The sequence below is a fragment of the Opisthorchis viverrini genome (assembly GCF_000715545.1).
Source record: "Opisthorchis viverrini unplaced genomic scaffold opera_v5_530, whole genome shotgun sequence".
In the NCBI taxonomy this organism is placed as follows: Eukaryota; Metazoa; Platyhelminthes; class Trematoda; order Opisthorchiida; family Opisthorchiidae; genus Opisthorchis; species Opisthorchis viverrini.
The window spans coordinates 165,006-191,179 of record NW_008752192.1 but is presented as its reverse complement, the minus strand read 5'-3'; the positions used below and the strand labels follow the sequence as shown (position 1 = coordinate 191,179).

Here is a 26,174-nt window from a genome sequence, read left to right as displayed (position 1 = left end):
ATGTCTTGGCAACCTTTAAACTTGCGTCATGTGAAAATTCATCGAATGATTGATCAAGGTATATTTGATATCTTTATTGAACTCGGTTTAGATCAAGTGCTGAAATATCTGAAGGGGAATCCGAGGCAGCACGGAAGAAAATGCAGTAATGATGACGAGAAAGATACGAAGCAAATCCGTGAGCGCAGGAAATTTGGCATCATAGCAAATCTGGGGTATTCAAAATATGAACTAGGTGAATTCATTCTTGAAATAAGACAAAATGTAGTTAGAAGAGCTGTGATAGACGCCGGATTCTCCGTTAAGGACGAGGACGATTTATCGGACGCGTAGGTAAATCTACATGGAAATATGCTTAAGTAACATCTAGGTTTCTAGTGTGGACCGACAGCTTCCTTCCTTTTGAGAAGATTATGCGCCTTAAGCCTTACCAACGCATCAATCATTTTCCGGGGATGGTAGAAATATGTAGAAAAGACTTCTTGGCGAAGAACTTTATTCGGTAAGTTTAGAATCGGAATACAGAAGTCCCCAAGGTATCGCATGGGAACCAGAGAGACAATTGCGTTTTATGTCTAAAAAGAAATGCACATATAAGGAATGCATCACATATGAATTGAAGGTTCTATTCATTCTTCATATCTCTCTTACGAGACAAATGAAAGACGAATAGAACTTTTCCTGTCCTAACTTTTGCTGTTTTTCCTTTCCACTTATGCTGGTTTCATGTATTTCACGGGTTACCCAAAAACGATCAGTCCCTGCTTTTATATTGTATTGCCGTGGGTTCTCACGATAAGGTCTTCGGGAAAAGATCAGGTACGTAATAGTCGGCAGCGAAACTCGATTCGCCCCATTGGCTCCAACTAAAGACTTGTGGACACTCACCAGGTGATCATAGAACAGTTTGACATGAATTTTCGATTACCTGCACTGGATGGAAGCTCCGGACTGCGCGTCGTTCATTTTTTATTTCGCGCTGCGAAGGAGGCAATGAGCTATTTCTGATGGTGAAAAACTGCTGACAGGTACGTTCCTTTGTCGGCCCTGGGTTTCCCCAATGAGGAGATAGTCAAGCAGGTTGAATGTAACCATCTCAGGTGAATAGATGTTGAAAGCCTATGTGGACGTTGAACAGAATCGACAGGATTTTGGGTGACATAAATAGGCTGAGGTTTCATATGGAAGGGGTACATAATCGCTCCCTGCATTTTCTACCTTGCATCATTCTGGATTTAACTGTGATATCACCTCGCTTTTTAGCTGCTGCTAAACTAACGTAGTCAGTGTCGTGCAAGCAAATCTACCTGATTTATCATTTGGTCTGTCGTCAATAGGTAGAAAGGGTGTAAGTTGCTTAATTTAGCAGTCCCTTTCACACCTCAGTCTTAGTGAAAGAAAATCACAACCTATCTTGCGTGACAGCCTCGATTCAGATTTATCAAAGGCAATCTTAGGAGGGTAGATTTCGCCAGACTTGTCGGGGACACCCTGGACGCAAGAAAGTTACGGTCAATAGGTGGCATTTTTTTGTAACAAGTGGTCAGTAGGCGGATTGGCGAGAATGTACGCGTTCGAAGACTAGTAGGCCCCTCAGGTGGCAACAGTCTGATTTACAAATCATTGTCACGGACGTACCTTAACCTCAGGTGGATTTCAAAGCCCGGGTGCTGTGGATAGAGCTACGCAATCCATTGGCTTTCCCATGAAATGAATTTTTGCTTTGTGGAGGGAGTACACACTGTGCAGTGTGCCGGGATTCTGAACATTCCTGCATCAGCTTCAGGAGACCTATTCTTGTTCCTTTACTTTATAGGATTTTATAAGAGCTATAGATTTTCTAGAAAGTTTTTCATTGTCGCCAGTACGTTTTGTTTGCCGATTCAACTCTTTTCAGATATTGGCGGGGTTTACAGTGAATTTTACAAATAGGTCACATCTCAAAATAGCTACCTAAACCTTTACACAGCCTCACGTTCATTAACGGGAAGACGATCAGCAACATGACAATCCGGATTTGACGCACCTGGTTTTCAGCCAACGTAAAAATTAACACAAGAACTCGATAAATCAGTCAGTGTTTACTAAGATTACGTAAATTAAGGGCACAGTTATAAGTAAAACTTGTCACGTGTATGTGAAAATCAGTCCTAGCTGGATGCTAATTTTCAGACTACTATCTGGAAAGGTATGAATTTCAGTTTTTTGAGTTAGTGGATCGTTTGTCGCTTCCAAGCACTGAAACAATCAACCGTTAGTCGTGCTTCTTCATTTTTCAGTATAGGCTGACTTTCCTTGCGGGAGATAGAAAGTATTTCCGATAAACACCGAATTTTGAATTGCACGAACTTCGGGTTACTGCATAGTGTTGGAAATATGGAGCACTCTAGAAGTAGCGAATTTCTAACCTTTTGGCCACCTGACCAGAGTTCGTAAAGTTTCGTTATTTTCCGAGACAGTCTTTGACAGTATGAACAATATAGCTAAATAGGTGTAAATGGCTCGCGGTACCGCATATTCGGATACCACTGGTTACAGCAAGCTTCATTATCCAAACAGCGATGCTGAACTTGCGTAATCTTCTCACATACCACGCTTAATATAGTTATTTGCTTTTTTAAATCTGTACCGCTTACGGTTTTTGATTTACTATATATTTGTCGTCTTCCTACTCACCAACTTTCTCTCGCAATGGAGCAATCTAGAAGTCAAAACAGGGCAAAGAACCAGAGCGTCAAACGGACAATGATGGGGCTCGAATTCATGGATTTTAATATTGCAGAACTGCTAAAATTGTCTTTAATAGCATCTTTATAACACGGCACAATGTCCTGCAACCGGACGACGAAGATAATTAATTAGTTAATCCATTCGGGTCGACAGTCTTGTCGGCCTGCCAGTGGTGTGATGCTCGCTTGAAGTGGCTGCCTAGCAGAGGGTCAATTGTTACCCCAGGATAGTACAGTGAAAATAAAGAATCTGTTTGTCAGTTATAATACTTCCATTGCGTACATTCGTTATTTCACCCTTTTCTAACCTAACTGGTTGAAAAATCCGTTCGCTTTATGTTACCATCAGCTGCAATGTTTATGTTCATCTGGGCCAGTATGATCGCAGACACTTGGAAATCATTCCTTAAACGTCAATACGGACGGGAAATTGCTTGTATACATATGGTTGACTCGTCTTCAGTTGGTGTGCTATCTGTCTGAAGCGAGGTATCAAGACCCAAGTGTGGTTGTTGAACTAACATATACATTAGTTTCCGGAGGTTTGGACGGCCTTGGTGTGCATTTCTGATAGTAGTTCCGCTTTTTGCTCACTTCCAAGAATGGACAGCGATGTCGTCTTCATTAATGTGGCGGTTTATTTTCTACTGAGCTACAGCGAAGAGTCGGGCAACTATTACTAGTCTGAGCAACGCAGTCTCCTGGCCCTCCTGGGGGTTGGAACATTCGTGGTGATTTGTTCTTAGAAGTGTTCATGCATTCGCATTTCTCACCAGATGTCTTTGCCTTGCTGTCAGGTTTTTGAGCCAAAGGCTTTGGCCGAGAGCCCTAGTCGTTCTCCAGTCCAGGTCGAGGTGGCCTGGCAGTGTCCCAGCCCATATGCAATCTCGATATCTACCACTCTGGAGTTGCACTAGCTATGGTGTTAGTGTGATGGCGAAGTCAGGATTGGATCTGTCGATTCATGGCACTTGTAACATCAAGATGGTCTCAAAGGGCGGGTATATCCGGCTATGGTACGAGCCGTATTGTTTTACGACCACGTGACTTCGCCAGTTTGGGCTGAAAACCCGAGATGTCTTCAGGCCTCTCATTCAAAGAATGCATTCAGCACTGAAAGTTGAGGTTTCTGGGAAATGTGATACACCGACGAGTTACCGCCTGCAAAGAATAGCATCGTTTTTCGTGCAATTATGTGGCAACCCAGCTATGGGCATAATATGACTCGGATGTAAGATGTAAAACTGTTATGAACTGTCTGGTTATTGCTCATGTTTGTCTGCCAGACTAGGCCAAAGCAAACTTTCAGTTACTTGGATAGAGGCTAACCGGTGTCGATGACGCTGATGCTGTCAGTTCCTGTGCAGGTTGGATGGCTAATTGTCATAGGCGTGAGTACCTCCGATATTTATTGTAACTATGTCTGACGTGGTTGTACTAATTTTCCTCTCGCGCTGTCCGTTAGAATGACGCTAAACATGGTAACGAGAGGAAGCTTTCCTGACAGCAGCAGGCCAGTTAAATACCAATTTCTGGCGCCGTCTAGTGTACCAATTCCCAGTTGGATTCACGAAGCGACTCAGTTTCAAGGACGTCAGTTTTGCATTTGCCACCCCACAAATATTACTGCTTGATTACTTCACTCTGTTTTCAGTGTCATTTTCAGATGATTTTGTTTTGCCTTATTAAATTATAGCTGCCTTTGCTATTGACCGTTTCGCGTTTCAAAAGGTGCGCTTTTAGTAATTGGTGCTAATAAGCTTAAATGAAGCGTAACAAAGGTTTAAAACCGTCCACGAGTTGATACCGTTCCCAAATGAGGCTGGTGGAGGCAGACAGTTTTATTCATGTAAAACAGACGATCATCATTGGCTCATGTGTAGGAATGGATATACCTTTTGCGCATTGGAACAAATTCCTCGATTAATACATACAACGTGTGCAACGGGTACTTCTATAAAGGAATGTGTCCAGCATCAGAAGCTGCGTTAGTTGGGACATGTGTTGCGTATGCCGAACATCGTTTGCCGAAAAGGGTACTTTTTTCCATGCCCAACTCAGAGTATCGTAAACAGAGAGGTGGCCACCATTTGCCTCGGCAGAGGAGTATGAAGGAGATCACAAAACGCTTGGGTGCTGTCGGTGCTACTCGCCTTCCAGGATGGGGGCCGCGTGATTCTCACTGCGCCTGGTTGGAGACACTACAGGATATGGCTGCCAACCGATGTCAGTGGCGTTTTTGTTTTCAGTTTCTATCCAGATCGCCTGAGTGAGTGTCTGGAGGTGGTAGGCTAGCACTAAGCCCCTTCCCCGTCCACATTTATTCTTTTCTTTATAATGAGGCTTTCAAATAAATCATGGTTGTATGGCAGTGAAGCATCGGTGTTGAACACTGATGTTATGCTGTCGATGATGATGATGATGATGAAAGTCCGATTATATCGAACGTCACCATATGTGCTACAGATGAACAAACCAACGTGCCTGCTTTTCACTAGTTGGGATCACACCTTCGTCACGAGACTCACGTATTCAGAACAAAACCCAGTTTTGTCCACAACTAAGCTATTTGAAGTACTCGTTAAAAATTTGCCTATGTCTATGAGGTTTACTACAGGTTAACAAATGCTGCTCTTATTCTCGCTGTCCACCGCAATGGCATGGTGAATTTTCACACTTTCCTGGCCGGCTTCTGAACCTGCTCGATTATTCTTGATCGAGAACAAAATTTTACTTGGCACTATCGCATTGTTTGGTCAGTCATATTTAATATAAGGATATGATAAACCAGATCGATGCTACTCTTCACATTTTTATAATGGTAAAACCCGGCTTTTATGGCAAATTTCCACGGTTGTAGGTTGGTTCACGCTTGATGCGAACCTTACCGATAGCCGGTAAAAAACAAACAAAACTATAAAAAGTGATATAGTAATATCGCAAAGGAATAAAGAGGAGTCATGTCAACATATGTTGCAGTTACTACACCAAAGGCCATGTCCTAATTTTACAAACCGTGCTGATTTTGGCCAGTGTTTACTTCAACAAACTGACCGATAATTTCGCATGGCCGTGCAACTACTTCACACCTCGTACTATATTCACTACTCCATGTCGCGTTAAACCAACTTGTTTGTCTGAATTTTTCTTCTATAAGTGCATGCGTTTCATGTAAAAAATACAGAACTTTGGTGTGTCTACATGCTCGGTATCTCAGGGCTTCGCTTACTCCATTTTTCTACCTATATCTGTTTAGAATGAATCGATTGGAGCCGACAGAGTACAGCTTTGTTCCAAAGACGTGGATACTGCCACAAGAACATGGTTTTCTGCTCAATTACATTGAAAAAGCAATCAGTCAAGGGGAAAAACCGAATTTCATTATGAAGCCAGCAAATGGCGCTATGGGACATGGGTGAGTGCGAAGTAATGACTTGATCTCAAGTCAAACTTTAACATTCGTTGCCCTTCGAAACTGCTCTGCACAAATGGCCTTATTGACCCGGTTAAAAAGGTTTCTGGTGGAATCTGAGTGCCGTCGAGATCAATTTATCCGAATTTCGACCTTGCGGAAGGTTTCCACATTGTTAGTTTGGAAACCTGCTGTGACTTGCTTCAATATTCCTGTCTGTGTTTGCCTCACTCCGTCTTATCTCAACAAGGCAGTGAGTCTTCTGCAGTCCAGAAGTTTCATGGGCCTTATTCCATCCTGGGAACAATACAGAAAACTGGTTAACATTAGGGAAACCAAGTTGTCAGTTTTTTTCTGAAATCGGTGTGGTACTGTCAGGAGTTGTGTTGTACATGGGATACCCTGCATAGGGATCCAGGCGTTTTCACCTGAGCTACACCTAAGAAACTCAAATAGCTCAAAAAGTATCCAGGAAATATCCGCGAATAACACCGTGTTGTATTGAGGCAGACATGTCCAGATTAGCAGGAACGTCATGTGGTGGGAACACTAGACTGGGGGCGAAGAAAGTGTTTCCTGCAAGAAAAAGAAGTATGCCTCGACTGTCTCAAATGTCGTTGAATCCAACGGCACCTGTGTTATAAAAGTTCATGATACAATTCGATTGGATGCATTCACATGGCTCAACCAACAACGCTCTCCGCGGATGTTTATCTTGAACTAAGGTTCATGGTTTGTATAAGGTGCCTGCACTCGAGGTAAAGTGCAGTGCTTAAGAAATCTACGTTCAGTGGTGTCTTAGAGGAACTCTGCTGCCGACGACTGCAGATCTGCTGGAATGACTCCAGCAGCTACAACCTATCAGCCTGGCACCTCGGCAGAAATCCGTCCGGCTTTTATTTCACTTCTGTTTTACTGAAGGTGCTCTGTCGACGGCGTGTTTTCGTCATAAATTGTACACTGATTGCCTCCTGTGGTACGCATCAATTAGCGTCCAAGAAGCTTAGCTCTTCCACAGTGTGGCCTAAAGGTTTTAGGCGTCAGAACTAAGTGTGTCCTGGTCTGTTTCATAAAATTTAGTGATGCCTTTGCTTCAGTCAGTCGAAAACCTCTGCTACGTAAGCTTTTTGGGACGGGTACCGAAAGATCCATGCTGTTCGTGCATAACGTAACCCACAGCACGTACAAAACTAGTACGTTCAGATTGGCAGAAAGCCGTCAAAGTCTCCCGCCAACGAGTTTGATGTGTTTTCATCGTTTTCATTCAGACTTACACGAACTGTTTAAAGCTTCACTAAAATTGCACCATGACAAAGTATGCAGATGACACCGTGCTGCAGGTTAGCCCATCCAAATGCACCCAGTAGCTTATGTGTGTCGGGCTGACGTGGACACTGCGACTCTCTCATCTATAGAAGACCCATTTATACCCAACAAACCCTTTGCTTGAAGTATCTTGAGATGACACAACATGAACATGCTGGCGAAGCCGTCCATTAAGCTCGAGGTCAAGTTTTTATGGGAAGAGTTTCAGACCTAACTAGTCCTTATTATCAGTTGTAAATCAATTTGGTTTTCATGAGAGACTTACTTGAATCTCTCGTTTATGATATTCTACAACTGAATGTGCTGCCCACATGCCGCCTCATGTTTCAGTGGGCACGATGTTTTTTCATTTTCAGCGAACTGCGGCAATATACTCTTACCAGCATCCGGCCACATTCTCTTATTCATAGTCACACCACTCTCGTTTGAACAGTCGTCCTCCTGCTCTGGCGTAGTTAATCCGGTGAGTTCACACCAAAGGGAAGTACCGGACTCGAGTTTCGTTCTTATTAGAGCTCATCAGCAGTGCATATCCAATCGCTGCGCCGGAATTTGAACCCCGGCACCTGAAAGACACCTTGGTTTGGAGACTTGCGAATGCCTGTACTCGTTAAAATTTCCAATCCACCTTATTGGAAACGGTTGTCTTCCACAGTGACCGTCAAGCAGCCTCGGTATGCGTCTAAACGCGACAGCACCAGGGTATGCTTCACTTTATCTCATCTGCCTGACGACCTGACAGTCATCCTTCGGAGCCACACTTTTCGGCATGATACTCTATGATTACTTTTTCATCGTAGAACGGTTTCGTTTCGCCAAATCTCCCTTTTTAGGTCTCGTTTGAATAACTATTTTTCACCATATGATTTGTGAGGGTACTTGCTCCATCCAGATAAAAACTGAAACCTGGAAGGACGTTATCCTTTATTCTCAAGTTGACGCTTATACAGCACACGGCGATCGATTATTTGATCAGCAAAGGCGTGTTGTGATAAGAATCTGGAGACCAAAGAACGTCGAATGATTCCGGATGTGAAATATGGTTGATTGGAGCACGGTAGAAACTAATGGCATCGATAACGTTCCCGGATTTTCCAGAGTTGTATTATTCAATGGCAGAATGAACATCGAGGCGTATGCGACCAACTGCAAACTGAAAAAAAACGGTGTGTTTGGTTTCAACCATGCTAGACCACTGTCGCACGTAGGTCCCGGACACATGTGAAACTGTAAAATGCAGGAGGGAAAAATGTGATGGGATTTGAGTACTGTACGACAACTCGATATCTACTACCTCTGCAGATGGTTCAGCGGTCACATCATCAAGTAAAGTGTGCAAGACTCGAATGTATACTACAACCATCGTTTGATGTCGACGAGATATGTAGTCAATAAAAGAAATTCACCTTTTCCAGAGGGCTTTCTATTTAACCTGCAAAAACTAGCATTTCTGGTTCACAAAGGCAACTTCTGTGTCTCATGGACACGTGGTTTCTGGGGTGAGTAAACGGAAACTGCGCCCAGAGCGCTGTGAAACACTTTTCTCTTTGCGCTACATATTTACCAATTTTCAAATAGTTCAATCCTGCGCGGAATAAGAGTAGACAATGAATTTGGATTTTAGTGCTGCTACAGTGATTTATCGGCAACCGATTGTTTAGTCTGAATTCCATACTATCCGATAGTCCAACATGAATTTCCACCACCAACAGAATCCGAATGTTTCGAGCGGGAGATAGCATACCGACAGTTTCGTTGGATGGGACACCTTGCGTTGTACAGGAGTACATAAACAATCCACTCCTAATTGATGGCTTCAAGTGTGACCTGCGTGTCTACGTTTTGCTCACATCTTGTGATCCGCTAAGAATTTTCATTTACAACGAAGGTCTGGTTCGGCTTGGAACAGAAAAATACGTGTCTCCGTCGGAACCCAGCGGGGTGAGTCAAAAGACTGGAAAGTGTGATTTTGCACATCTGAGAGTGGTATTGCTTTTTCGCTTAGCTGTTGCTGGAATATTGTAACACGTCATTATCTAAAGTTTCTCAGGCTTAAAAGTATAACGACAGTCAACCCAAATTACCGTCCACAGACGCAGAACACAACGTTCTAGGATTCCAAATCTTTGGTGGATTTCAGAGAAACCAGTGCGTGGGAGGGTCGGTTGAAAAAATGCGCGATGGGTCAATCTGAACTCTGAAGATCTGCTACAATATCCATTCTCGACTAGTTCCATGTTTCTGAGACCTTCCGATGTAGTCCACCGAATTCTGAAGTCGAATCCTGCAGCAAAAGTAATTTCACTCTTTCTGTCAAATGGTCTAACTTCCACGTTCTACTCAATAATGGAATGCTTTAAAACTATGTAAAAGATCGGATGTAAGCTATCTGTTTTGTTATATGAAAAATTCCTTCGTTTATCCTTTGAACAAAAATATCAACCGAGTTTGAATGGGCTTCCTCTTTGGATAGTTCTGCTGCTTGTTTGTTTAAGAGTTCTGTCTAATCACATTAAGATCATTGGTATGTCATCTTGAGAATTGGTTCTTCAAGTCGTTTTACATCTTGACAATCCTCATCGTATGTTCCGACGAACAGTTTATCGAAGGTGTTTTTCCCAGTTAAGTTGTCCAACACGGGGGATATGACATCCTTCTGATCGTTCAGTCATCTTTTCTAGTGCTTTGGCATGGTTCTTTCTCATCTCCGATTTTCTCACACCCTAAATGGCATGTAGTTTTTCGTTAGGTTCTTGTTTTCGAGTCAAAATCACTATTTTATTGAGCTCATTTCTTCCCATCTGTTAGAAATCACTCATTGTGACCTCTTTGATTGAGGGAATCAGTTCATATTTCGTGCGATCTCGGCAGCAGCAGTTCAGATAGAAAGTGGGGATGCATCACAATCCATAGAATGTTTGTAGAATCGATCGTTGTTAGAGCTAGCTTGAATCATACATAGAAGTTTAGCGTAGATAGTCAAAGAGCGAGTTCTATCGTGGTTTTCCGTAAAAACTTCATTTCCACTACCAAGCCGATTTGCTTCCTCAGAACAATTTACATAATCGCTGGTAAATAAGTTTACCTGAAGACTACCCTTTTGCTTGTCTCCTCAACAGGAGTCGGTGTATATGCATTTGACAAACTATGCAGTGAACAAGCGCAATGCAGGTTACGACAAAAGTCCAGGTGAAACGGATGGGAGTAAGCGGTCGTTCACATTTCTGGACCAATACCTTCGCCACACGTGCCGAATAGACCCGAATACGGTGTGGCGAAATATACGCGATCTGATTGTGAAGACGATGGCCATCGCAGCTCCACACTTGTTGCACTCCTATAGAATGTGTCGCCACGGTCGCCTTCCGGGACAACGGGCTTGTAGCGGAGATCGACGCCCACTCCAGATCAACTTTGGATCGCCGCAGCTTCGATGGCGCAAACTGAACAATGGCCATTTGAAAACCAAATCCGAAAAGAGTCCAGAAGCCAATCGTGACAAGTCTACGGGATTTATTCAATCGAATTTTTTCGAAATCCTTGGTTTCGATATTTTGTTGGATTCGGAATTAAAGCCTTGGTTGATTGAAGTGAACAGATCCCCAAGTTTCAATGGAGATCAGGAGTTGGATCGTAAAGTCAAACGGGGACTACTCAAAGACACCTTTCGGCTCCTAAATATTCGGTGAGTTTTCATCCTCAAGAGTTCGAGGATGCGTTCACATTGTCAAAATTTGGTCGCACAATTGAACCGACAGACTTGACTACGGAAACGATGATGCGATTCACAGGCTTACACAAGCTGCTGTTGCTGATGGTCGCTTTATACTTAGTGGGTTAAATTCTAGAAACATGTTTATCAAGTGAATCTTTCTGAGACAGGAAAGTGCGTCTGCTAGGTGTATGCACATTCCTGAGTTTGCTTGAATGACATGAGCCATATTCATGTTTCCCGATTTCATCCCATGACGTAAATCACCTTCGTACTGGAAGACTGCGAAACATTATAAATTCCTTTCGTACCTGTTGTGAACCATTAGATGGATAGGTCTTATCAACACTGAGAGGAGTTTTGAATAGATTCTAAACTCAACCATTCAGCCTCGATTGACATATCAATGTTGTGTTCAATCTGAAATGGAAAGTCCCCCAGATCCACCTGTACTAGCCAAGCAGTTCACTGTTGTTTAGGCCGACGAACTCTAGGGTGCGACGTTTGACTTATAAAACAAGCATATTTCTCGAGAAATACACTCATTTGCAAATCAATTTGGTTTTCACGAGAGACTCAACTGAATCTCTCGTCTATGATATTCTACAAATGAATGTGCTGCACACAGGCCGCCTCAAGATTCAGTTGGGACGATATTCGAGATATCACAGTATATTTTCATAAAGGAAACTACTCACGAGGTTGCTGAAAACTCTTCGACAGCCCACGACCGGTTTCGCCCTTCTTGGGGCTCATCACGTAGGCGCAGTCCCCAAGTTTCTGTCAACCATATGTTCTACCTGAACCCAACTTGGACTGTTTTGGAGAAATACACTCGCTTGCAAATTAATTTGGTTCTCACGAGAGACTCAACTGAAGAGTTTCCAACAACCTTGTGAGTAGTTTCCTTCATGAAAGCATACTTCTCATATTTCGGGGGGGGGAGTGCAACCTAGATTTTTTTGAGTGAATATTTCACCACTTGGAAAACAGCAAATATTTTGATCGTCCTAGGTTCAGAACCAAACAGGAATTCAGGTAACGCTCCTGCTCACTTTACATATATGTATATATCTCAATAATGGGTCCGGTTTTATATAAGGTACTGTGTGGTTGCATCACAAAGAGGCGGATCCCCCCAAGCCGACAGTTCGGTTCAATATCAACCAACCGATGCATGAACCAACAGTTCCCAAGTATTTGCATACCATTTGCCCAGGTGATTCTAACTTCTATGTTGCATCAGGGTGAGTTAAAATGAAGCACCACGGTTGTCATTATAAACCTGTCACCAGTGATGGTGTCACATTTTGTCATTGACAGAGCTTTAGCCGACATGGGTCACGGGCGGTTAAACGAGCATCTCATGGATGACAAACCAATTGACCTATGACCTTATGCCTTAATGCTACAAGAAACGCCGAGGTTTGGGTGGCAGTGTTGCTGGAATACCTGGAGTCAAGTCAGGTCAATGGTTGTTGAGTTCTCGTTGCAAATGAGGGATCAAGAGCAACATTGAAGAAGTTGTTGCCCTATAAGAACATATTTATCAGATTCACTGTCAAATGCTAACACTGTAGTATATACATGGTCTGGCCTTGTTAGCCCGGAGATAGTATAGTGCTGCTGAATTGGGGCCACGTCAAACTCGTTCAATATTGTTATTTTACCGATAGAATTGACGGCGAAGGTAGCCGATCTGCGCGTTGAATACAGTGCTTGCGGAGGAAGAAAGAATGACAGCACTGCATTCCTCCAGGTTCAGAAAGTCAGCCGTGTTCCCATCACATCACATCCTGACTCGTAGAAAAAAAATCGCTCAGCTGTAACACCCTTCCGGTGCCTAGATGCCATACTGCCCGCATGAGGGCTGGAATACTGCCAGATTGCCCAGGCCTAGGCAGGGGAAGTCGAGAGGCAGAGGTCGGGTTCGAACCACGGACCTTTCGGTCAGTAAATTCGCGCTCTAACCACTCGAGCCTGACTCGTAGAGATGAGCATTTCTTAGTTTATGAGTGTGCGTTCATTCGAGGTAGGACTAACTCGTCTAATCTTCATTGTTCTATGTTGCCGACAAAAACACCTTGGGTGGCACGATGGCATACGCTTGGTGATAAGGTCTGATTGGTTTGTAGGTTCTACACAATACACTTGTACAACAGAATTTCATCATCGAAATGAAATGAAAGTGCGAAGTGAACTGTGCCCATATTTTGAATCCAGTAAGACGCTGAATAAACAAGCAAGTGAAAACTTATAGAAATCAGGTTTTACAACGGCTTTGCTACGTCCTTTTGATAGCCAGGCACATAAAGGAAAGGGTTTGGAGCCAGACTGGACGTTGGACAGACATCCGACGTGACCAATCAGTTGACTACCACACTAACCGCTTTTTACAAAATTTTATTTTTTCAAGTCCAGTCGACAAAGAAAACAGCGAGAAGGAACAGAGGCAGCATGTATTCGGGCGACTGTACAAGAACAGTATCTCAATATCTTCCAGCTTGTGCAATTCTTCCATCGACAGAACTCAGAGCATTCGAAAATCAAGGAACAGTTCAAAATCAGGACAAGATGGTCTCTCACCGAAAAATCAAAAGATCAACCAGGAGTTCGACAGACTGGTAAGTAACTGCTTAACTGACTGGGTATCTTTGTTTAACAAAGCGAATATCTGTTTAAAATTGCTCCGTTTTATTTCCCAGACCGGGATAATTTAGACCAGTTCCAAATGACAGAATTCCTAGTCCAGGAGATCCATTGAAAATAGCTACTTCCATATAGTAATAAACCTAGTGACTGGGAGGCTAACCACATTGAGTCGAAGGCGTGCATTCCATGGAGAGTTGGCTTTGCCACTTTCTGAACATTTTAATCCCGATCTAAAGCTGTAACGTTGTCTCATGGTGGAATTTCATTGCTACTGGCCTAATTGGCTGGGACTCAGCTTCTTAGGGTTCAGCGAGGCCAACGGGGAGCAGCCTGATGAAGAACAGCGAGTAGTCGTTTCGCGAGGAACTTCAATAAGGTCGTACAACCGCACGCGATAGGGGTGTCAAGGCAGTACTGTGCTTTCCTAAGGCTACCAGCGTGTTCAGACTTATGGAAGCAGCGATGCTGCCTTCCTCGGAAGAAGGATGGGTTAGAAAACGTTGAAGTAGGAAACCGCACACTCCAATCGCCCAAGGGTTAAACGTGACTGTCGGTGCGTTATTCGATACATTTGGAATACTATTATGACCGACGTGTCTGGTACTGTACAGAGGGTACCTGTTGGGCTCAGCCGCATTAGTAGTCAAGCAGCAATGTGTCACTTCCTCTGCCGTCAGACCAGTCCAGCCCCTTGCAACCAAGTGGGTCAGACTATTGACTCGTTGGCTCTAGAAAGGACTCCTCAAGGAAGCCATAACAATCGCTCCCTCGCAGTGCGGACTTTTCAACCGGGGCAGGTAGCCGAACAGAACCATTAATTCTCCCACTTTATTTTGAGTCGGAGTTTTGAGTTTAACGCTCCGTTTAAAGTAACTCAATCAAATCACCTTCTTTGACGTTAGTAAGCGGGTGGTATCACCTGCCATTACAGCTTTTCGCTCACTGTCCCTCTTCCCACGTCATACACGCACCCATCGAAGGATGCATTGCAGTCAGCTCATCTGGTTTTGTCCCGGCCATCGTTCAGTTTACAACCTATTATCCAGAAGGAATAATCAAAACCCCTTTCTGATCTACAAAGATCTGATCCACGTTGAACCCTTTCAATGTCCGTACTCTTTGTCAAACTGGACACTAGGCTTCCCTTTATGAAACCCTGCCTTCCCTCAATGTCGATGTACGTCGTGTCTCTGTAATGCGCATACAAGACGACACTTCGGTCTGCACCTCAAACCGCTTAACAGGAGCTCAAATGTTTCGCATTTCACTCTTCGGATATCTGGTGATCCTGAAGCCTTACCTTGTGGTATCTACGGTGTGGAAGTTGCACTAAGCCCAAAGACTGAAAGCGTTTTCCTGGACTGCGTTGTACGGTGGTCTGGTTCAGTTGAGGTCAGTGCAGTCGGATGCGGTCAACCGCGTTTACTTGTTGCATCACAATTTACCCCATCAGACTGTTGTCCCGAATCGATACAGACGGGTTTTCACCGAGATATTTAATGACTGATTCGGTCAGCAAGAAGAATAGATACAGCCGTTCTAGTGAGTGGCATGGACACCCAGAAGTAGCACGATCAATTTAGTAGATTTTTATTCGGTGGTCAGCGTAGGGATAATGGGGAACGACAATCCTCGTCTGTTTTAGACCACAGGGGACTTTCAGCATCACTTTATTGGGGGGCTACCAACCGGAAGCCAGTCATAGATTCAGTTGGATCGTTTGGCTGTCAGCTGCCGATTGTTGCTCCCTCCGGCGGAATACGGGACCTGATCTGAAACATGCCATTGAATTGGTCCGGTTAACTCTTCGCTTTCCATCAGTAATGTGTGTTCTGAAACAGAACAACTTTGTCAAAATAGACAGATTTCGGTAACTCAGGAGTGTTGAGCTCATCTGGTTTGGAAGCTACTGGGAGCTCGCCGTCATGTTGATGACGAAGACTGTTCGGAGGTTGAATGGAAACGAGCTGAAAAAGCTCTGCTCTCAGCTTTCAGACTAAGCCCTTCGACTCCAATAAGTGAACACTGGATGTCGTCCAGACCTGATTGCTTCCAAAACAATTCATTCCAGCAACTGATGTCTATGATGGCAAATGCAGATCCCTCAAACACCGGATAATGAAGAGGCTGAAGAATAACAGAGAACGAAGACCCAGGAGGTGGAGGTATTTGCTGCAGGCAACAGCTCCGCCATATTTCAGCTGATTTGATCAACCAGTCACAAGAATACAGGTGCCAGCGAAGCAATATTCAAATAACTTCAATGGATTAGTGGCATTAGGCGGCATTCAACAACATAAGTACAGAGCTGGATATCATTCCCTAAACGCAACAAGGCACCCAGCCCAGATATTCCGCAGCCTTGCGCACTCTTCAAAGAATGTGGTGAAGTTCTGGTGAACACCACAGAAGATTTAGAACGAAAGCAGAATACCCATGGAATGGAGTACCTTGATCGTTATCCCAGTCTCTAGAAAAGACACAAGAGCGTTATGAGAAAACCATAGGGGCCTGAGCCTGATAGCTGTCAGATCCAAGGTGTTCTCTGGCATTATTTTGCGCAAATCAGCCGAGCATCGCCACAGGCACACTTGTGAGAACCAAGCTGCGTTTCTCCGAGGCCAAGGATGCATCGATCATACTGTTTTCTGACACAAGTTTCTTGAGCAGTGCCCCTCTTTCCAACGTCCCATTTTGGTCGTTTTTCTTATCTGAAAGCTGCATTTGTGTTGTCGGTCGTGAGAAACTTTGGCCTAACCTGGCAATCAAAGGTGTTCCTCCCAAATGTATATTCCTTCGGACGGCACTGTATGCGAATTCCTCTGGGTCTCTGCCTGAGTTCACCACGTCTTGTTGTAAGGCAAAAGTGACCCGTCTCACCTTCCCTCTTCAACTTTGTTACCGATGTACTGTTTGAAATTTTTCTGTCCGCCTCTGAAACCTTGGGTGTCCAGATGCTCCCAAGACAAGTTGCTTAGGGATATTTACTATGCGGACGACATTGTTCCCCTTGGTTCAAGACCCTCAAAAATTCAAACCAGTTTAAACAACCAAATTAGTTTCGCCGTACTGTTTTGTGTGCGCTTCACGTGTGCAAAAGGTAAAGTGTTGCTACGGGACCTAGTGGAAATCAAATACTCTTTTAGACGAGCCAATCGATGTGGTAGGTTACGGTGCACTAGTTGGAGATGAGGTTACTCTTCGAATCGGGAAGGGCAGGACAACGTTTGTCAATTTTAGTCACCTTTGACCCCTTGGTGACGTCATTTCGTCTATCAGGGGCAGAGGTACAACGCGATGGTGCGTTCCATACCACTTTGTGGATCGGAAACGAGGACGTACGCAAACGTCCAGTGTTTGACCATCGGTGTCCCTGAATCATTGCTGGGAACATCGGATGGGCGATGCTGAAATACGCCAGATGGTCTCGGGATAAAGGAACTGTCACAATGATTGTAGGTTAGGACATATAGTCCGCGTGTCAGGATACTGTGCCACGCTGAATTATTTACGCCAAGCACTGGGCTTAGTGGGAACGGGTGAGCGTTGGACAGTGTATAACTTATCGGCGAAGTATGGAAACACTAACCTGTAAACTCAGTCTGGTGGACAACTGTCGCTGCCGCCCTTGCTGGGGATCTCGAACACCACACATCAGTTTAGTGGCTTTGGAAGGCATGTCCAGATCACGTAATCACGTGCATCAGAGCTACCACCTCCAATGCGTAGCCACCCAGTCTCCCGAGTTAACTGATTATGCCATCATCTTAAATGCTAGGCTGTCTTCCCCACACTCCCACCCTTTCGTGACCGAAATCGTAGCAGCTGCAACTTGTTAAGTGGTTTATAGCTGTTTAACTGAATGGAACCGCACCTTTTAATGTCGCCTGATTGATAGCGGTTGATCATTAAGCAGCTGCCGATAATTGACTGTTTCCTGCTGTTGTGCTTCCTGGATTCATGATGACAAATGGGGTAACCTACAAGCCTGCACACAATCCTCGTGCACACACCGTGACGTGTTTGATGCGGATACCATTTTTCCCTATATTTGTATATAAGTTGTTTGCTTCAAACACTTTGTTTGCGGCAGTCACCAAAATATATTTACTACCGCTAATTTTTACAATTACACCGTTAAATTGCGTGGGATTTTCGTTAGTTTATCTGTGACTGTTAGACGAGCCATGTATTCACGGTAGTCGTTATCCTCCAACAGCAGTTTAGTGAGCAGCTGACGACAATGCCTTTTGTGGGGAAGCTTCTGAAGTTCCACTATAGGAATTGCTTCCTAACCATTCCAGTAAGTTCAAGCTAATAGTTAACTTTCCATATGTAGAACAAACTACGTTTTTTCCCACTGTCCATCCACTCAGGCTTTTATTGACCTAAAGGCTTTGAGCATATACTGCCAATGAGTCTGTTCTCCAAAAAAAACGAATTTTAAACGTCAGAATTCTTTATTTGAATCCCCTCTTTAGTGCGTTCAGTTGATGAGCGTGCGCCGTCGGCTTGCACAAGAATTTTTCGAGTATCACAATTGCGGCGACTGGTGTTTGATCTTCCCCACAGATGACCCGGTATCTCAGAAGCGCTTCGCGTCCTTTATTCTCACCAATTTTGAAATATTTTACAATGGAAAACTTGGTGATCTACAGCGTGAACTTAAGGACACCTATTTGAAGCCGGTCACCGTAAGTAGTGATATGATTAAGTCCACTGCTTTGCAAGTAGAACGATGAATTCTTCGAGTTGAAATTTAAAGAGGCAGTCCGCCTCAGTGTTTGAATAAATTGGTTTAGTCAATTTCATACTGCATTGGTGCTGCACCTCGCAAATGCGTTGATTCCGGAAACCTATCGGCTCGGTTTTCCAGGACTTGGGATGATATTTTTTGAAAAGTCCCCTACAGTAGGCGCAGTTGGAAGAAATCTTCGATGTTCCATTTTCCCTATTTTTTTCTTCTCGTAAGGAAATCACTTTGCCCCGACACTCTTTATGTTTGGTTTACCTTTAAATCAAAGATCGAGATTGCCAAAATTGGCTAGCTGAGAGTACACTTCGATAACTTGATCTATGACAGGTCACATCGTAGGTGAACAGGTTAAGTGTACTGCACTTTGGCATACGTTGTCGACTTACAAGGCTACTCGTCGGTGTGATGATGTGGCTTGTCAGTTCCGAAACGCTAAAAATGCGCTTAAAAGTAGTAAGAAAATGAGTCAGTCGATTCGAACAGAGAAATCAGGAGTGGTCGGATCGGAAGTTCGAAACACGGTCGCTCCCACCCGTCCTTTACACCTTAGTAGATTGTCATCGTCATATGGAACCCATCGGGAATCACCCTCGGAGCTTCAGCAGCTTCAACAGTCTCCCGAATTAAGACATCTTTTGAGCCACTGTGCCTGAGTGTCACTTGTGGCAACTAATGGCAAGTTAGATCGTTTGACAAGCCTCAGTCACTCTCTAGACCGGTTTTTTTTACTTCGAAATTTCAGTCGACATTTCATCTCACAACTGAAGTCAGTCTATACCAAAAGCCCAAGAAGTACCCTACAGCGGTTTTACCCTTGTTTGGAATTCCTAGCAGTACGTATGTCATGAAACTCCAGGTGATCCAAATGCGCGACCTCTCGGCTGGTACTTGAGGACTGAACCACTTGTCCGCGAGTGGCTGATCAGCAGTCTGGCACTTGGACAGGATGTAGTACCACTCACCCTTCAATCACAGAATTCACACTAAGTGATGATTTCGAGTGGCGACATCTCACAGAGAAAGTTCACGGGACTATTGAATTATTTCTCCTTCTAAGCTACTTGGTGGAAGATGCTTGCCACTGATGATTCCCAGTGAGGATGGAGAAGCCTTATCGCCTAGGTTGACTGCTCTTTTAGGACGAAAGTAAGATTGAAATTCCCACACTTGCTAACACTTTAAACTTTCCGTGGATAAGCTTTATTCTATAGAATTGAATAAAGCGGACATAATATTGTCCATATTTTGCCGAAAGTCACTGTAGAGATACAAAGTAGCTGATATCACGCGTAGCTTAATTTCTGCGGGCACATTAGCCCTACTAACAAGCAATGACCTCACACTACAGGATCTGAGGCGTACCACGTATTGATTTATTACCAGTAAAATAAGTGGAACAACGTCTGGTCATTATCGCTCTATACACAAGAATATCGCTGAAAACTTTGTTTCCAAGCCTGCGGAACTTGATCAAATCCTTGCTTGAGCAATTTGCGGACGAGATTCTTTCATCAGGTAGGGCCGGTGGGGGGTTTTACAGTGGACAGTCATGGTGATGCCAAGTGTGGCATTTCCAGCGATGAGGAAGAGTACAGGCTGTTCTGTACTCCGTTTACTGAAAAGCTAATTGTTATCGGATAGCGATTGGAGAGCGAGGAGTTAAGTGGTTACCTATTCGTGACTTTCGAGACCGGAAATGATCGAATGTGAGATGTGACGAAATCTGAGAGTTGTTAGCACGCGGAATCGCATAACTGTGGGCAGCATCATTTGCAAACACCAGACTTCTGCAATCTTCTCATTATTGCGAAGCAGAAGATGAGTCAAGGTTCATCTCGCCATCGTTTCACTCTTGGATCTCGGTTGCTTACATTTTGCGGAGCTATTTATGAGTAGTAACTGATACTACTAACCAATAGCCAACAACCACTAGCAAAATCGTACAGCGACTTAATTCAACGATCCCAACTCACTTCCAGTCTGATTATGAGGTTTTCGCCGTGAATATTTGTAGGATCTGCTATTGGAGAACGGCCAATTCAAACCAGGATACGTAGGAGTCAAAGTGCACAGGTTCCTTAGGCGCTCATGGATGCAACTGCTGACATACGCCCGTTCAGGAAATCATTTGTGGGGCAGCCCTCCTACCCTCAGACTTTGATATCTAGTGTTGCATTTAGATCACTTGTGTTGAGAAACTTCGACGATAAGAGACGGTTGTTAAGTTTCTCTTAAAACACCGCGGTACACATTCAGGAGAAGGTTTTCGTTTATCAGGACACAGCAAAATCTTGCTAGGATGAATGTAACTTCCATCCGAGAAGTCTTTGCTGGGGAAACCAATGTGTGATGTGTGCCCACGTGATGTAGATCCCGTGAATGAAGGATGAGAGACTCTACGCCCCGTCTACGTGCGAGTCGGTCACACTGTTGATCAAACTACTGGCCGTCAGATCGCGAGTTCGGGGCCCCGTGAATTTTTATGAGGTTCGTACTGCTGATAATTGCCGATAGAGATTAACCGAATTTGCGGTACTTCTCGGCTTTTTAGCATGGAATGACTCAGCTTACACAACAAAACGAACAAAAACGCGTCACATAAGCAGATAACGATCAATTTCAAAAGCCTGGTTACGGTATTGTATGAGGTGGGTCCTGAGTTCATTTGCGAAGCGGATGATGTGAGAGTTAAAGTACACGAACTTCACAGATAGCCAGAAATGCTTAATCTAACACACATTCGAGAGGAAACTCATTGTTTGGACAGCACTTCTATCCTCAGGAGGTCTCGTGTTGTCTTCAAATTACTTATGGAGGGGAGCATCGATGATAAAACGCTTTCAAATGGCCTGGTACGAATTAAGACAGAAGTCCGCGAATGATGGTTCACAGCACAAGCTTGTTAAGGTCCTCTGACATGACATGGTCGAGAAAAAACTCCCACACAGCCCACCACCCGTTTCGCATTTTTTGGCTCACCCCTTATAAGTAGTTCCTACATTTCTATCGATTTCATTTCATTTCCAACGTATGCAGTGACTATCATTTATTTGTGGACTGAGGAGGTGCTAACGGCGAAAATATTACTTGCGGTATTCTCCACTGTGTTGCAAAGACCACCTCATACACAATGTGTTAATGCGTCTTTTTTGACATGTTACTGCTTACGAGTTTGATGAACAATACCATAAGTGAGGTCCAGTTGAATTTGCAGTTTGGATCATCTTGAATTCCAACGTAGTATTTCAGTACACAAACGAAGCAGGCTGACAACATTTCGGATAATGTACCTTTTTTTTAGCAAACCTCCGTTGACACGCTCGTTTATTCATCACACAACTCTTACCTGATTCTGCATGCTCTAGGAGGAGGAAATTTTGGGCAAATTAAACGAACTCAAACGAAGAAAGGACTTTGTACACCCTAACTTTTCGGTGAGTTTTCATCCATCCTTCAGAATGACTTTCTTATCGATTTGGTTGGCCAAATCATTCATACGGGTAGGACGAGTTAAACCCAGTTGCACAATGAGCAACAATAATCCTTTCTGTCTTTGTAAGGTTTTTTTTTACCTAATTGGTTTCCAGATGATGAATAGCACAACTCTGTCGCTATGGTAACTTGCCAGCTGACTGCACTTATGACGGTCCGCGCTCCATGGATACAGGATGAGCTTTATTGAAAACCTCGGTACGCAGAATTGCCGGAACTACCAAATACTTTCAGCTCACTTTGCATAATTCCTAGAAGACCTGTCTCTCGTATAGTTTCTGAAGTTAAAGTCTGGCCACCTGAAGTATCCTGGTAGAAGTGTTTTTGTTCACAAGCTCCGGACCAGCGAACACTCTATTATAGGATACCCTTGATCGTTTTCATGATAGTCCGCTTGGCATTTCTTTCTTTCTTCCCGTGAAAAAGGCACAATCAAGTTGTACTACTTGTTTTCTCGTCCGTAAGCCTACCCGTGGAAGTGGAGTTAGCTGAGTATTCTGGACGACCAGTCCCTAACTAAATAGCGCAAAGCTATGCGTGTTAATAGACAATTTCTTCAGGAAATGAGCGCACTGATTTACACTCTGCTGGGTTCTGGATCAGAGCTTTTGAGAAAATTACATCGATACTGCTTCGTGGTAAAGCCATAACGTGAATCCTGATGAGTCTCGGATTCCGAATGTTTCTTTTTTGACGTTCTGAAAACCAGTATATTGCACAAATTACGTTGGCATTCACCCGAGCCTCTCGCTAACACAATTTATAGATGAGTGTATTTTGCTACAAAGTAATTTGCTTGTCATACAAACTATTTCTTTCCGTGTAAGTAGTATGACGTGATTGCACACTCATTACACTTACTAAGGTTTATACTTGTGGAAGTTCTAAGACGGGGACTGCGATTCGCACCACAGCGGTTGATAGCCCGGGCGGTGGAAATTAATAAGCATCACAGTGTGAATAGAATCGAGGGTGTGGAACTGGCGAGCGTATGGAAAGCGGTCTTAGATAAGCCGAGTTGACAGGTGACGTATGGTTGTCAATTTACATAGAATCATTAACAAAAACCCGACCAAAGGTCACAACATCCCTCTCACACAACTATCTTACCATTAGCTCATCCACACAGACGGACAGAAGGTTCAAACGAAGTTCAAGAGCGACCATCAAATGAACCGAAACAGAAGAACTAGACCCTAGGCTGGACCCAAACACATATAGGTTTCGCCACCGACGCAACACTTGTTCAACCACTCTAACACACTAAAATCTCTCGACCGACACCCAACAGAGGTTTAGCTTGACTTAGCTGATCGGTTCTCCTTTCGCCTTATTGAATCTCGACCAACCTCGGAGCCTAGTCACTTGGCCTGAAGAAACTTTTGTATCAAAAGCGAAACGTTGCCCAGCAATAAATCTATGTCACGTCACCAAACTTTTTCGAAAATTTTATGCTTGTTATCGATACGAGCCTGTATGAATAAGGATTAAGTCAGGTTTCTAATGCTTCCGTTTTCCGATTGTCACCAAACTTTTTCGAAAATTTTATGCTTGTTATCGATACGAGCCTGTATGAATAAGGATTAAGTCAGGTTTCTAATGAGAAGCTTCCGTTTTTGGCATTATTTACATCGAGGTTATTTTGGTGTCATTTTAGGTGTGTGGCTCAGGCTACAATTATACTGAGGATATCAAAATAATAAAGACCCTTTGGCATTGACAGCTGTGGGGCTGTTCAGCAAATCACGTGTGCTTAATCATTAGGCTATATTTGCCGACCGATTCTACAAGCCATCAGCTTAGACTATGATCGACAGATGTGCTTGGGGACATGATCAGGACCAGAACTACACACTGAATGTCAATTTGTTTGTCACATCAGCAAACAAATCATTCGTAACTTGTGTAATGAAGTATTTCTACTTTCCAAGGGAATTTTAAGACCGAGTGAATTCGTCTAGCAGTTTCACACCGTCATTCGTAGATGAACTTCTTAGGATGCTGAAAAACTGCTTCATGTAAAGATAAAATCTGCCTGGTTTCGGCGAACTTAGCATACGTTATGACAACACTACTTATAATAATGTCAGTAGCCACTGCTTGTTGTCCAACTCCGTATCGGTTTATTAGGACTTTGCATGCGCCATAAATTTAATCCGTTTAAACAAAAGGTAACCGGAATGAATACAGGCAAAACTGCTGCTGTTTGTTTCAGTTCATACATGCTGATGGAAGTGGTCAGGTTCCGCCAAACCGCTACGGTAGAAAGAAGGTAGAATACTCATTTTGTTGTAAAAATCGGTAATACAAGTCCACAGAATCGACGTCTTTTTCACTCGACAGATAATGCTTACCGAAATCTACAAGTCTATAAGGCTGCTGCCCCTGTTCGACCGCTCCGCCGAACGTTATAGATGCGTGGCCGTTTCTTCTCTGATCACAGGGGACATTCACATAGTTCTTATTTTGGGCGAGCGTCCTTTCGGCGATATATTCTATATAAGGACTACTATGGAAAGAGTGGCTGACCCCATGTTGATTTCATCCCACCGGGGTATTTCAATGGACCACCAGGACAAGAAAATGCATCGTCCACTTATACATTAGCTTCCTCTTCCTGGTCGAGGTTCACCTTAGGCCATTTTCGAAGTAACAAGTAATCAGTTGCCTGAGAACATCACAAATTAGAGATTCAGCCGGGTTCCAGGTGAGTCTCTCGGAAAACCAAATTAGTTTGCAAATGAATATATATTCTCTACTTTCGTGCAATTTTGTTTCAAGCGGAACATAAGGTTGACGGAAACCCGGGGACTGTGCCTACCTGATGAGCCCCAAAAAGGGCGAAACCGGTCGTGAGCTGTCAGTGGAGTTTCAGCAACCTTATGAGTAGTACATTACAAAGATATACATCACGAACGATATCTCGAATATCGTAGTGATTGAAACATGAGGCAGCCTGGTGCAACACATTCAGTTGCCTGAGAACATCACAAATGAGAGATTCAGCTGTGTCCCAGGTGAGCCACATAAAACAAAAACAGGATTCATCGACACATCTCCCTGGCCAAGAATATTTCAGAACAATCTATACGCCTAGTCTGAGACCACGGATTTTGGTTTGCTGTGCTTCTGAGGCACTCGGCATAATATAGGCATGTAATCAATTACTCTCTATCACATCTAATTCCCGCTTGACGGTCATCGGCGTCCAAATGTGAGGGAAGCCAGTAGGCGTATTACGACCGGTTTGGGAAATGCATTTTTCTGACCACAGAAGAGTACCATTTTCCCCGCGGGCACGACCGACGATTGCTGGAACACGTGGTCCACGGTCCGTGGAAAATATCACCTAGCCTCCTCACGAATGTTACCGCTCGTACTACTGATCGCCACAAATTGGCCTATCTTGCAAATGTATGTGTAACTTTCATTAACCTTCCTAATGCACAACCAACGGTTTTTGAGATTCCGATACTACCCGCATCGACTGGAATATTGTTTTATTTTTCAGCTTGACCCGAATGAATGGGATACGTTTCAAGTGGATGACTATCAGGTGACCAGTAGTGATGAGAGTTCGGACGGCTGGGGATCATGTTCAAATATCACGCTCACAACAACCAGTTCAGTCACCAGAGCAGCCGACGATTTGGCCAAGAGGTCGGTTTCGAGCAGTGGATGTTGCGCGCACAGCACCCGGAAGACATTGGTGGGAAACTCAGTGCAGCATTTCGACCTCGCACATCGCTAGCTAGCAATGCAACGGAGGACAATTTTGGTAGCAGAAAGAAACTTTCTCGCTTGGTCGAACGTTCTGGTTGTCGAGGGCACACGATTACTTGGACTGGTAGAAATATGGATATAGCGCAAAATACTCTAGTTAAAAGAAAAATGTGTTTTGGAAAGGTGAAATCTTTGCGCCAGAATGCCGCTGATAAGACGACAAAACCGGGAAACTGGCCAAACATCATTCGATACAGACATCCCTGTTCTTTTGGTTTCTTTCCACTGATTCAAAAGCCTGACCAGATGCTTAAATTCGACGAATTTCACGCATGTTATTCATAATTTCTCGCGTGAATGTGAGCAATGAAA

The 26,174-nt window shown here is 43.8% G+C and overlaps 1 protein-coding gene across 1 annotated transcript; it reads left to right on the top strand.

The window, feature by feature from the left end:
* On the top strand, nucleotides 1–26,174 carry T265_11606 (hypothetical protein; the record flags this gene model as incomplete). The annotated part of the gene is made up of 9 exons (XM_009178301.1): nucleotides 1–329; nucleotides 371–502; nucleotides 5,986–6,144; nucleotides 9,180–9,408; nucleotides 10,587–11,152; nucleotides 13,596–13,803; nucleotides 18,313–18,525; nucleotides 21,953–22,021; nucleotides 25,591–26,174. 9 exons carry the CDS (start codon nucleotides 1–3, stop codon nucleotides 25,828–25,830), a joined length of 2,145 nt encoding a protein of 714 aa, XP_009176565.1.